A 12,394-nucleotide genomic window follows, 5' to 3' on the forward strand; every position below is an offset into this window, starting at 1 on the left:
CACTTACCTCATTGGAAAAAGAAAGGGTGGCCGGAAGGATCCAGGGCTGAGGATGTGGCAGAAAACAAGCTTCGAAGTTCTCCCACTGGCATTTATGAGAAGCGTTTCTTTCTTTCTTTCTTTCTTTCTTTCTTTCTTTCTTTCTTTCTTTCTTCTTTCATGTCCTTCCTTCCTTCCTCTCTCTCTCTTTCGTCTTTCTGTCTTTCTCTCTCTCTCTTTCTTTGATTTATGCTCCACCTTTTTCTTTTTTGATGCACTCCAAGCTGCTTTCCTGATTCTCCTCCTCCTGTTCTCAACATTATTCCCACAACAGCAACCCTGTGAGGTAGGCTGGGCTGAGAGGCTGTGACCTGCCCAAAGTCACCCAGTGGTCTCCATGGCTGAGTGGGGACTCGAACCCAGATTGCCTGAGTCACCACTGCACCACCCTGGCTCAACCAGGGATCCACGAGAATTCGTGGACTTCCTCTTGGCTTGGCCCACTTTGCAGGACTGAGCCAAGCATGGGAGGATTCCCACAGATCAGATTCCAAAAGGATTCATCCCAGCCCTCCCCCAAACCATGGACCCCCCCCCATTTTTGTTAGCGGTTGGGCAAGGGACAAAGGTTCGACTTGTAGACACGGCTCCCAATCCTGCCTGCAAAACAGGTGACTCACAGAAGGGGATATCTGTTTAATTTCTTTATTTTCACAATCATAAAAATAAATTAGTCATAGGCAAAAATATCAGACTTTCCCCCCTTCAGAGAATATGTATACACGTATGAAGAGAATGCTGCATAGATCTAGTTGAGGTGCATTATGGGGCATATAGATCCCAGAACTAGCCTATAATTGCTATTCACGTATACCATCTCCCTCTTCTGTTTTTGTTTTGCACTGTTAAAAAAAACATGTGTAGGAGTAGGTTATTTACCATGAAATAAAGAAACCATTAACTATGGATTTACAGTATGATATTTATATATGTCAACGTGGTATAAAATTCCAGGCCAAAGGCTGGTTAGTACTGCCAAAATAACTGGAAAGAAATGCAGATGGGATATATAAATAAATATGCATTTAGTCCCTTTTTGTTAAAAAAAAAAACAAAAACCCCGAACTCACAACAAAATCTCATATTCTAAATAATAGAACTATTTTGATGCAGTGGCTTATTCCATATAGACATAGCTTCGAATACGTATTTTCCTATAAACATCTTGTATTTACAAATATAAAAAATAAGTTATAACAAAGTATATCCTTCCTTGTTTTGGATTGATTAGGTTAATTTCAGGATTCTGGCAGTCGGTCCTATTGCATTTTGTAAGGTTTTGTTTTAATGTGCTCATTAAATTTTAGAACTAAGTGCATGAGAGGCAGAGCGGAGGCAGTGGAATTCTTTTCTTCAGACAAAATCAGAGCTGGATAAATCAGGCATTATACTAGCCTTCTGTCTGAGCTGAGCATTATTACCCCCTGAGGGTCTTATTGGTGGATCAGGAAATAGCTTGCCCAGTGATCCCACTACCATCAACCAATTTTCTGCTTTGGGTATCTCTGTCAAAAGTACAGATGGGGAGAATGTCACTTGGTCCACATTTGTAAGTCAAATTACTTTGATTCCCACTTCTTCAAATAATACCTGGATCAGAACATACTTAACCTTTAGATTGAACACTTCTCCAAATTTTGCAGCATTGTTTTCGACTCCATGATTGCATGCAGAAATATGCATGCAATGGTTGCATACAAAATACACCTACTTGGGGAAGCTGCATATACAGTGGATGTAGCGTGGGAAGAGGTCTAGAAAAATCGATCCAGTTTTGGTGCATTTTTTAAATGTATGCTGCATCTGCATTGGACGGAACAGACTAAGGAATGAATGCATGTGAAACGGACATGGTGCACCACAGACTGGTTCATTCACACGTTAGCAAAAGTCAGAAGCAATTGCTCATTTAGAACAACTTGGCCATGTATGCACAGGGACAGCATGAATCTAACCTGCTATTTTCCAACTTCTCTAATAGCAGGGAGTGAACTTTACCGAATGGCAAAGCGCTCTCAGCACAGATGGAAAACGACAGTGGGTATTTCATGCACTAGTGTTAAGGATGAAAGATCTAGGCCATTAAAGTGGGACTACTTAGACCTGAAGAAGGAAGAACAGTCAATCAGAAAGGCGGGGGGGACCTTTAAATTGTTTGGTTGTTCTCTACAGATCAACTGAGATAAATGAAAAAAATAACAGTGTTTGGGACTTGGGTGTCTGGGGCAGGCACTCCCTATTAGAAAACATTTCTCTGCTGGAAAGCCCTGATAATGTTGTCTTTTAATGTGCCCAGGGCAGGAGGAACAAGAAAGCTGGGAACTCGCTAGAGATGGGTGGATTAAGCTTTCATATTCACTGGGGTTCTGCAGTACAATTTTGAGCACACCGTGCCGGAAGCTCGCTCCCTCCTTGCCATGCACAGACTCTCTTTGAAGTCCAGAACGTTGCCTTTAAAAGGGGAGGGGTGGGCTACATATCAAGCTCATTAGAGTTTTGTACCAAATCATGATTATGGTGCCTCTAGGGCTGGACTTTGGGGCAGGGGTCCAGGCTTCCACGAAGAGCTGAAACCCCAGCTAATCCCTTATCAGACATCCTTCATCCCTCACTGGATCACTAAATCAGGGGACTCGAACTACCTCACCATGTCACGGTCCTCTGACTGCTGTCCAGTCCTGGTCATCTCCACCTGAAAGGTCCAGGAGCAGGAAATGTAGGGCTCTAGAGTGCTGCCAACCCGAGGGCAATACTGGGTGAAGGACAAAATCCTATGTGTGTTTGGACAGAAGGTCCCACAACTCCCAGCATCCCCCAGTCATTGGTGCAGCCTCAGCCTGCAGGGGATGGGGAAGCCATCGGACCCAGGATCAAATGACAGGCTTGTTGTGGGGGCCAGTCTAAACCGCTGCCATCGGGCACTCAGCTCGTAATGTTGTCCATCGCGACCACTGCGTTCAGCACATCACTGCTAGGGGTTCTCTGATGCAAAGAAATGGGAGGAGGGGAGTGGGCACATGGGAAAGCAGATCTCAGCCGGTGCAGGAGAACCTTTCTCGGCATTGAGGAAAAATCAAGATATCCAGAAAAGACAAGAGAAAAAGGAAAATGGAGCTGGCTTTCAGATTTCACAAACGTCTTCCTTAGGACTGGTCTGGGAGGGGTTGGAAGAAATGCATGCAGTGCTCAGGCAGGTAAGACTCCCCACCTGTCTGCATGACCTTATAGCCTTTAAACTCACAAACTACGAGAGCAAACCTGTGGCCCCCAGAGAGCTTTTAGGGCTCACTGCAAGCTGCAGAGCCGTGGAGGGCGATACAGGCACAGAAGAGGAATGCCACTGAGGGCCCATCTAGCTGCCCTTTGCATTTTAGTGAAGGAGCAGACGCAAACTTGTTTCAGTCCCCCCTTGGCTCGCGTAGCTCATACTTCCAGGATACAGATGGGTTGAGGGCTCCAAACATGGGACCTTCTAGCCCACCTAAGCTCTGCCATCCCCCAGCCCCAAAGATTTAATCTGCATCCTTCCATGCACACTGTCCTAGCAACTAGATGGATTATTGCTCAAGGTAAGAGAAACAGGTGTGCAGGAGAGAAGCAAAGGGCCCCCTCGGTGGAAAGGCAGATGCCAAAAGCAGTGGGAACAGCCACAGGCCAGATCCTGTGTGGGGGGAGCAACAGAGCCACCAAGAGGAGCCCGGTCTTCGAAGGTGGAGATTGTCTATCCCATCTTAGTGGCTCCCAGGGAGGAACCCAAAGTCCAAGCAGTGCTTTCAGCCTGCTGTGGTGGGTGCTGTAGAAAGATGGGAGGAAGGAAGCTCGCCCTTCAAGGGTACTTTGTTAGCCCCAAATGAGACCTTTACATTTTGATGGGTCATTGGCAGTTCCTCGCGTTTGCACGGGATTTGAGTGGGTTTTGCCAGATTCTGCTCCCAAAGCCCGGGTTTTACAGCGTGTGTGTCCAAAAGCTGCCAAGTTCCTATTCAGTGTGTGAATGAGAAACACGCAGGTGTGCATCCGTCACGCCCCGAGGTGCTCACCGATACGGAAAGCCTCTCTTTCAGATGGCGAAATCTGTCAGAGTCCAAGCAGCCAAAGGTGACGGAGGAGAGGTCTGAATCCAGCCATCGAGCTGCTGTTATCTGCGTCCCAGGAAGCTTGACATCCTGTTAGCCGCTTTCATGCAAGACACACAGCAAGCTCTCTTATAATAGGTGTAGACACAGAGCCGGGCCTGAACCACAACGTTGCAGTTGTAATATTTGTCCTTGCAGTTTTCATCTGCAAGAAAAGGAAAGGGGGAAAACGCAGGCGAGAGTATGTTATTTTTCATCATTAGAGGCGCTACCTGCTCCTCTTCACCTTCGAAGCTGGAGATGGGAAGATGAGGCTCTTACACGAGGCAGGGTCTTTTAGGGGGTGGCACCCAACTTACTGAGTGTTTATCCCTTAAGTGATCCACATGGCCTCCTCCTATGAGCCCCACATCACAGGTATTCTAAACCATGCTATTTCATTGGGCTTTGGGCCTGGAGAAATCTTGTATGTCCCCCATTTTCTATCAAATGCTCAAGAGATTTGATTTTTGCAAATTTTGATATGTGTTGGCCTGACCCATCTCTCCTGGATTGGTAGCTTGGCCTGAACATATTAACAAGTTCTCTCAGTTCCAAAATGTTCTGGCAAAGTTCCACAGTCCAAATAGGTATCACAATGCACATAAAAGCCAGTGTGTGTGTTTCGAAGATCTATATTCAAACCCACATGCGCCAATGCATTGCAAATTAATGTGAAAAATAGAAAGGACTTATGCATAAATAGATGCAAAAGTGGCACAGGATGGAATTAAAGTGTTTTGTTAATCCTTCATTCTACATGGAAATGTCGTTGCTCTAATCCTGGCTCTCTTTGTTTCCATTCTCCACCACTGCAAGTTGTTTACTCTGGACTTCTGATTTTATGCAATGTTCAATGCTCAAGGGCTTCGAGAAATGCCAGAAAAGAAGACTTAGACACAAAATCTCTAAGGAAGAAAATCCCCAAATGGTTCAGTGAAGAGAGAGAGTCCCCAGCAGTTGTGGGAGTCTGACTGTGGCTGAAAGCAAAAATGGAAACGCAGGTGGGACAGAGCCCGGAAAGAAACCTCATGGAGGAAGTTATGCCTGGCCAACTGGAAGGCTGGACAGAAGAGCTCTACACTGCAAATTTTTGCTGTGTCCTATTTATATGGGTACGCACATATCAGGCGTAAGTATGAATGAGGCAAAGTAGCTTGGAGGAAGCAATGTATCTAGGAAGCTGGGCTTATGCAGACAGTAGCATAGTTGGAGAGCAGAAGATTTAGGCCCCAACTTAATGGTGCCCGGAAATGTGCTTGCCTCCATGGAAGTTAATGGGCAACAAAATACAGGGAACAAAATTGCACCGATGGTGCAAATCAGGTTCGATTTCAAAGCCGGTTAGGACTAAGGCTGAGAAAACAAGTGACGCTCAGCATGGCTAAGATTATCCAGATGTTGCCTCACTCATTGTCTGATTCCATTCCCATGTCTGATCACTGCTTGTTTTGCATGATCGAGAAGCTTCACACATGGAGCAGTGACCGAATAGGGCCAAATCCTGCAAATTTCCTCCCTAGATAGACTAAAGTGGGGTTAAAGAAATCTGGGATTAAGAAAATTTGGACATTTCGGCATATCAGACTGGGAGTCAGGAACGAAACAGATGCAAGTACATGCTTCCCAGGCTGTGAATATTTTCTGAGGACACGTACGCTTACCCATAATCATGTTTGGAGTCTGAAACAGGGCAATTTTGCATGTTTGCATGTTTCTCGTGTTTCCCTAATCAGAATTTCCAAAGCAACATCTGGGCAATTTCGAAGGGAGCGAGAGATGGCCCAAAATTGGGTTTCTCGGTGGAGTGCTACATATCGCTGTTTAATCGCCTAGCCAAAAGTTGCCAGTGCAAAGAGGGGTCCAGTCATTAAGAGCAACTAACCAGCTCTGCTCTTCATCCAAATTCTGGATTATGCTCCGCATTCAATTGCGTGCGGGTTTCTGCTTTAAAGCTTCGGCTCAAACCAATCCATGGGATTTGTGGTATTTTACAACACTCGCTATTATAATCACATTCTGTGATGTGAACTTTTCAGGGGGAGAGGGGGGATGCCTACAGTCCAAATGAGTGTTTAACATGCACGGTGACGCCTGGCTTTTGGATTTATTTTTTACACCTAGCTTCACTTAAATAATACATCTGCCCAAACCACACAGCTTAAATAATGCATGCACCCAATCACTTTTGTTTAAAGTCAAGAACAAATCAATTTCATTTTCATGAGTCCCCAAAAACAAGGTAGCAGGCAGCTGCATCTGACTGGCAGGCACTGTAGCCAAGTGTTAATTGCTCAGCAAAACCCAGCTGTTTAAAGTGGAAGAGAACTTTCAATAACAGGAACATTTATTATTCATGTATGTTCCACAGATTTGCAAATGAGCCATCTCATGTTTAACTTCCAGATCTGAGCTCTGGTTATGAACATGCAAACGTTTGTGCTTCAGTCAAGGCGAGCAACTGGGGACCTTCGCTTAAATGGCTTCATATTTATGGGTTTGCACTAGGCCAAGTGGGAGCGGGTTTGTGAGATTCAAATTCCTTCTTGGCATTTGCTGTCATCTTTCTGAAATGCATGAGAACCTAGGAAGACTTGTGGTCTGGGCCACACCAGTGGCCTCCATCCTTGTTCTGCTACAAGGGTTAACAAGATACCTCAAAGGGATATGAGTGTAATTGCTTCTTCTCACTCATTTCCCCCAACAACTAGTGCGCATGGACATACTATAGACTCTGAAGGTGAAAGTCATCCATTGACCTTATACAATTGTTCCAATTTCCTATCTTCAACCTCCCACTACTCAAGTTCCACAGTTACCGCAGGCTCTGATAGTATGAGAGAAAGACCTTCTCCCTATTCACCTAGCCACACCACAAACATCTGTACACATCGTTGTCATGTCCCCCACTTGTTCAGCCACAAAGCCCCAGATATTGCAACTGGGAATAAGAAAACGAATTATGGTTGAGCTCACGGAGGTTCTTCATTTCCCACTTCAGTGCTCACCACATTTCACCTGTGCATGCATTTGTCTGTTCTTGTTTTTCAGCAAGAAGGAAAAGTCCACATTGCCCAATGCAAGAAATGCCCTTTGAAATGTAAGATCAGGAAATTGCAAACATTGCCATGGGTTACACTCCTGCTGACATCTGCATTTGAGGTTGTGAGTGGGACGTGTTTGCAAGTTTTGCAGATCAGAACAAAGTTCTCCTACAACCTTCATTGTAATCATTCCTGAAAGGAAAGGTGCTCCAGCCCTTGCTTCTTCCGCTTGTCCTTTTCTGTGCTGTCTCTAGTGCAACAGTATTATTTCTGAGGTGCATTGACTGGATCTGTACATGGCAGGCCAAATGTGGTTGTGCATTAGGTGTGTGTTACAACTTATTCAGACAAGGTGCACCAAATAGTTGCAGGTGGAGCTGCCTGCGAATTTCAGTTTTGCTTACAAGTCTGAGCATGGCCTGTTCGAATGTGAGCACACATCTACCGAAGATGTTTGCGGCTGCTGGAGAAATGCTTGCCCTAGATTTGAACAACTTCTCAGCTCAATCTTCCCTGCAAATTGAGTTAGCCCTGCTTTGGTCTATGGAGAAAAGCTCCACAGATTCCATGTGTGATTGTTTACACACAGATGCAGAACACTGGATGGGTGCAGACAGGAGCTAAAAATGCACAACAGCAGAACAAGTGTGCCCAAACTTCCAGGCTCCATCTTTGATCCTGGTACCCAGAAGATGCATCATGGGCTGCTTTGACTCCCAAACCAGGGCAAAGCTTCTGTCAAGAGACACTGTAACCCATGGCTTGAAAAAAAACCCAATCCAGACACAAGCTTCTTTTTCTCTCTGTATTTTTTAGATTTGGCTTTTTCTACTTTTACTAAAGCTTATTGTTTTAAATTAAGCTTGATGTGGAGTTGAGCTCTTTCATTCAAAACAGCAGATCTCAGAGTCTGAGTCCATTTCTAGCTGTATTGGGAAGGGTATGAATATTAAAAAAACCAGAACCGACCCAACTAGTTTTTGGGATGAAATCTAATGACTTCCCACAGCATAAAAGGTTTTATGATACTGGCAGTTGGATGGATGAACAAATCATGTTAAAACTATTCCTCTTAATCCACAGTGCATAGTTGCTCATGGAATCAACCTAAAACTTTGCATACCGCTGTGTCCAGGGCTTTGGGCTTTGTTTCAAAGCAGACTCCACCCATGCAAATATTGAAGAAGGCAGAGTGTTCTCATGAAACACACACCAAACCATATGCAAACACTGCCATCTTTTCAGACGCTGAAGATTCCTCAGATTCCTGGGCACTCCAAAGCAAACGTCTTCGTCTTTGTAAGCTCAATTAAAAATATTCTAACTCCCATGTGAAAAGCCTAACATACTTTTTAAAAGTGGTCTGATTATTTTGGTTTGGTTTAACCCTCCCCAGCAATCCAACACATACACTAACACCAAAAGCATGAAGCTGACTTGGGATCGCTTCAAGATCAATGTGTTTTTCTTCCACTAGATGGAGTTCCATGGCTGGAGGAAGCTCAAGAATGGCTTACCTATTTCAGGTACGCAGTCCTGAGTGTTACACTGCTCCTTCTCGTCCGGCTTAAGTTGCGGATCACATTTGCTACTGGGAGTCATGTCATCAGAAAGGCACCGCACCTCTCGGATCCGGAAGCCAGTTTCGCAGGATTTGGAGCACTGCAAGGAAAAACATGCAATTCACTCTGCACAAAAGAGGACCCCTCTAGCAGAACAAGCCTGTGCACATCATTCAGACACCCGTCTTCTTCTAATACACTCATTGCCTCTTCATATCATAATCTGGAATTCCTGTTTAGCATCTCTACCCAGGTCATCTCTTGCGCATCGTTTTGACAGAGGAGGAAAAGCTGCACCTTGTTTGTAGCTTGAGGTTAGAGCAGATCTTCCAAGGATCAAGATGAGGGGATAAAAAACCAGGACTAATGAGCCAGCTCTATCCGAAAGCATTTCTTAGAATTACATGGAGCTGCAGATAGGCTGTTAGTTCCATTCTCTGAGCTGTAGGAACACCTTCCTCGCTTTAGAGGGATACTGATCCTGCTTCTGAGGACATTTCAGGCAGTCACCAGGAATAGACTGACAAATCCATCTCTCTCGTTTCAGGTCAAGGGTTGACTTACATGAACAACTGAGCGTCAGATCCTATAGGCAAGATCAGGTCTAGTATGGGTTGAGTTTCCAGATGGCCTGCAAAATTAGGATTCCAGAAGTGACGTCCACTTAATGCCAGTTAAATGAAACGAGGCAATACCTCAGAACTCCAGAATGGATTGCAGCTGCAGTGTCTTTGGTCTCTCTAGGACTCTACCTGGGGCTTGGTCACAAGCTGGCTTTGGGGATCTTTACTGGTTCCATGCAAGGCAAGAGCCAATTACTGGAATTATGGCCACAGACAGTTTTGCTGCTGCTTAGGGAGACTGGGGACAGGATGGTGCACGTCTGAAAATGTGCATTTCCCCTGCAAACCTGCACCTTCTGCTTTGGCCAATGGAGGAAAAGTGCACATTTCGGCTACATGCTTGGAAAAATGCATGGTGGAAAATGGAGAATCTCTCATCCCTACTCAATGCTGGAGATGGATTCCTTCCAGGGTCCACCCACTGGTTCTAAACCTGCTCTCTGGAGAAACAGAGAACACATCTGTTCCTTCTTCTGCATGGCAGCCTTTCAGATGTTTGAAGGTCACCATAACTTCTCCCCTTAAGCTTCTCTACTCCAGGCTCAGCCAACACAGGTCTTGCAGCTATTCCTCACAGGACTGACTTTTGAGACTCCTTATCCCATTACAATATCCTTTGTTGAAATGGAGGAACTAGCTCCCGGCACACCGTTCCAAATGTAGCATAGAAGAACCTCAGCCTAAGCCAATGTCTTAGCACAAGATTAAGACTCGCACTGGCAACATGGACGTTGATACTGTCATTCTGCCCTGCACCCAGGCTTGCACATGCCCCTGACAACTTGTTCCGCCTGGGGCTGCTTTCTCATAATTTCTTCCTCTGTCTTAAAGCAAGATTGGCTAAAGTCATTAGCCTCCTCTTACAATTTCTTGAGAAACTATCTGGGAAGCAAAGTAATCACACCAAGTGAGCAGAGTGGAAGCCAAAACAATTTCTATTCTTAGCAGTGAGTGTGTGTGTGTGTGTGAAGAGTCTCAGAAGGGATTTAGCATTATATATTATTTTCAAGGGCTCTTTGTTTTCTGGGGAAGGAAAAAGGGAGAGATTGCAAAAATCAAATCAACAACGGAGCCCGAAGGTTCAGCACGTGACAGCTCTGTCAAAACACCCAAAGAGAAGCAGTTCAGTGCATCCCTTCAGTGACAGCTAGACATTATTTAAGCAGTTTGTTTAGTTTTCAGTAGAAGAAATAAATTTAATTACATAGAATATATAGGAGAGAGAGAGAGAGAGAGAGAGAGAGAAAAGAATATACAGTATAGGCACACAGTCACGTCTTTTCAAAGGCAAGTGACAAACAGCTGACCCATCTTGACTTTTACGTGATATGAGAGCAAAATAATGGAAAACTCCGCCCTTTGCAGGTAAATCTGAACGCCAGCTTAGAGCATATCTTACTCCACAGTTTCTTCTAGGTGGGCTGGGATGAACGCTGACCTGTTTCAAGCTTGCTTGCTTATTTATTTATTTATTTATTAAGACATTTATAAGGCTTGCTACAAAAATGCTTGCTGACACTTCTCATCGTGTCTTAGAAAGTCCGCTGGCCAGTGGCAGAAGAGGGCGCTGCCCTTCCAGCAGTACTCTTTGCTCCCTGCTGGTGTTCCTTTCCCCGTTGTCGCCTGATTCGAACTGGTCACGGCATAAGCACCCCTCCCCGCAATCCGATTTGCTCCCCAGACCAGGGAGCACATCGGATTTGGCTACCTGGCAGCATCAGAGGGACAGAATCTGCTTGAGAGCAAGAGGTGTGCTTCCTCCACTGACCACATGGTGGTCCTACAAGGGTGGCCCTCACAGTGAATGGGCCAACATGTCAGCCTGTGTTATGGTAGCCTCTGAGGAATGGGCCACGGGGATGGCTGCCCTTCTCCCCTGTTGAGAGCATCTGCAAAAAGCAATCACCATCCTCCTACTAGGAGACACAGTCCAAATATTCCAGGACATTTCCCATGCCATAGGGCTGGATGTGGGGAAAAACCCCAAGGTTCATGGAACGGACATGTTTTGGTGTCTTCTTTTTAAGGGCCCAGATGTCCTCTTCTTTATCAACCTGCCAGACCAGTGAGGTCCCCAGAGGGAAAGGTCCCACGTTCATCCGTAGCCTCACTGGCATCCTACCAATCCAGAACCTTCTCTTGGTCCTTCTCTTTTTGTGGAGCTCCCTGTTTCTAGAGCCCAAACAGGTGCCAATATTTTATTGCTTTCAGTGCTTCCTGGAGACATCTTTATTTCAGGAAGACTTCCTCGTTGTCTTTCTGAAATAAGCCACCATTGTTTTTGATTGTTTATATTTTCCCCAAATTCCTGTTTTAATATGGCGTTTTGTCATTCTTTCACTGCTTCAGAATTTATTTAGACGCAGAACAGTACATACATGTTGTGAAATAATTTTCTGTTGGGCCTCCTAAAATCTTAAGAATTACCACAATGAAAAACCAACATTCCCCAGCTAAGACTTCTCAAATTCTGGGAGGGTTAGTAGGTGTCTGGAAACTTATTTTTGTAAAATTGAAGTTCCATAGAGCTACTTAATAGAAGTAGAACCTTAACCTTAATAGAAGTAGAACCTTAACATGCTATTAAGGATGTCAGTCCTTAATGGCATGGGTTTAGGACTGAGAAAATCAGGAATGTTTCAGCTTGCTAAGATACTCCAAACTTGAATTGCTCCCACTTTTCTTTGTAATGTTTTTGTTTAATTCAAGCAGGGAGAGTGTGCATATCCATGTATGTTTCTTTTTCCCCGAACTCTGTGCTCTCCCCACTGAATAAAACATGAAAATGCATATTTTATGGGCAGGGGGAGAAAACGTGCCTTTTAAAGTTCACATTAACAAAACCAATTGTTCCCAACACTAATTGCAAGTTTGGGAACATGCAACTTTTTTTAATGTTTCCAGTTCACATTCAAATGGGGCAAGTTCGCATGATTTGCAGACTGAAATGAAGTTCTTGTACGTTCCTAGCTGGATTTCTTGCTAAAGATGCTATCATTTCTTTCTGGGAA

General features: G+C 44.7%; 1 protein-coding gene across 2 annotated transcripts in view; it reads right to left on the minus strand.

Moving 5' to 3' along the window:
- Positions 1–733: 733 nt before the first annotated feature.
- The window catches only part of THSD4 (thrombospondin type 1 domain containing 4), a 121,258-nt gene continuing 109,597 nt past the window's right edge, over positions 734–12,394 (minus strand). For both annotated transcript variants that reach the window (XM_044438993.1, XM_044438994.1), the window contains exons 11-12: positions 8,716–8,860; positions 734–4,320 (exon numbers count right to left, since the gene is read on the minus strand). In XM_044438993.1, coding sequence (XP_044294928.1) covers positions 4,178–4,320; positions 8,716–8,860 — 288 coding nt within the window. In that variant the 3' untranslated portion in view covers positions 734–4,177. The remainder of the gene's footprint in view (positions 4,321–8,715; positions 8,861–12,394) is intronic.

This window comes from Varanus komodoensis, unplaced genomic scaffold, assembly GCF_004798865.1.
Source record: "Varanus komodoensis strain SLA01 unplaced genomic scaffold, ASM479886v1 scaffold33, whole genome shotgun sequence".
Classification (NCBI taxonomy): Eukaryota; Metazoa; Chordata; class Lepidosauria; order Squamata; family Varanidae; genus Varanus; species Varanus komodoensis.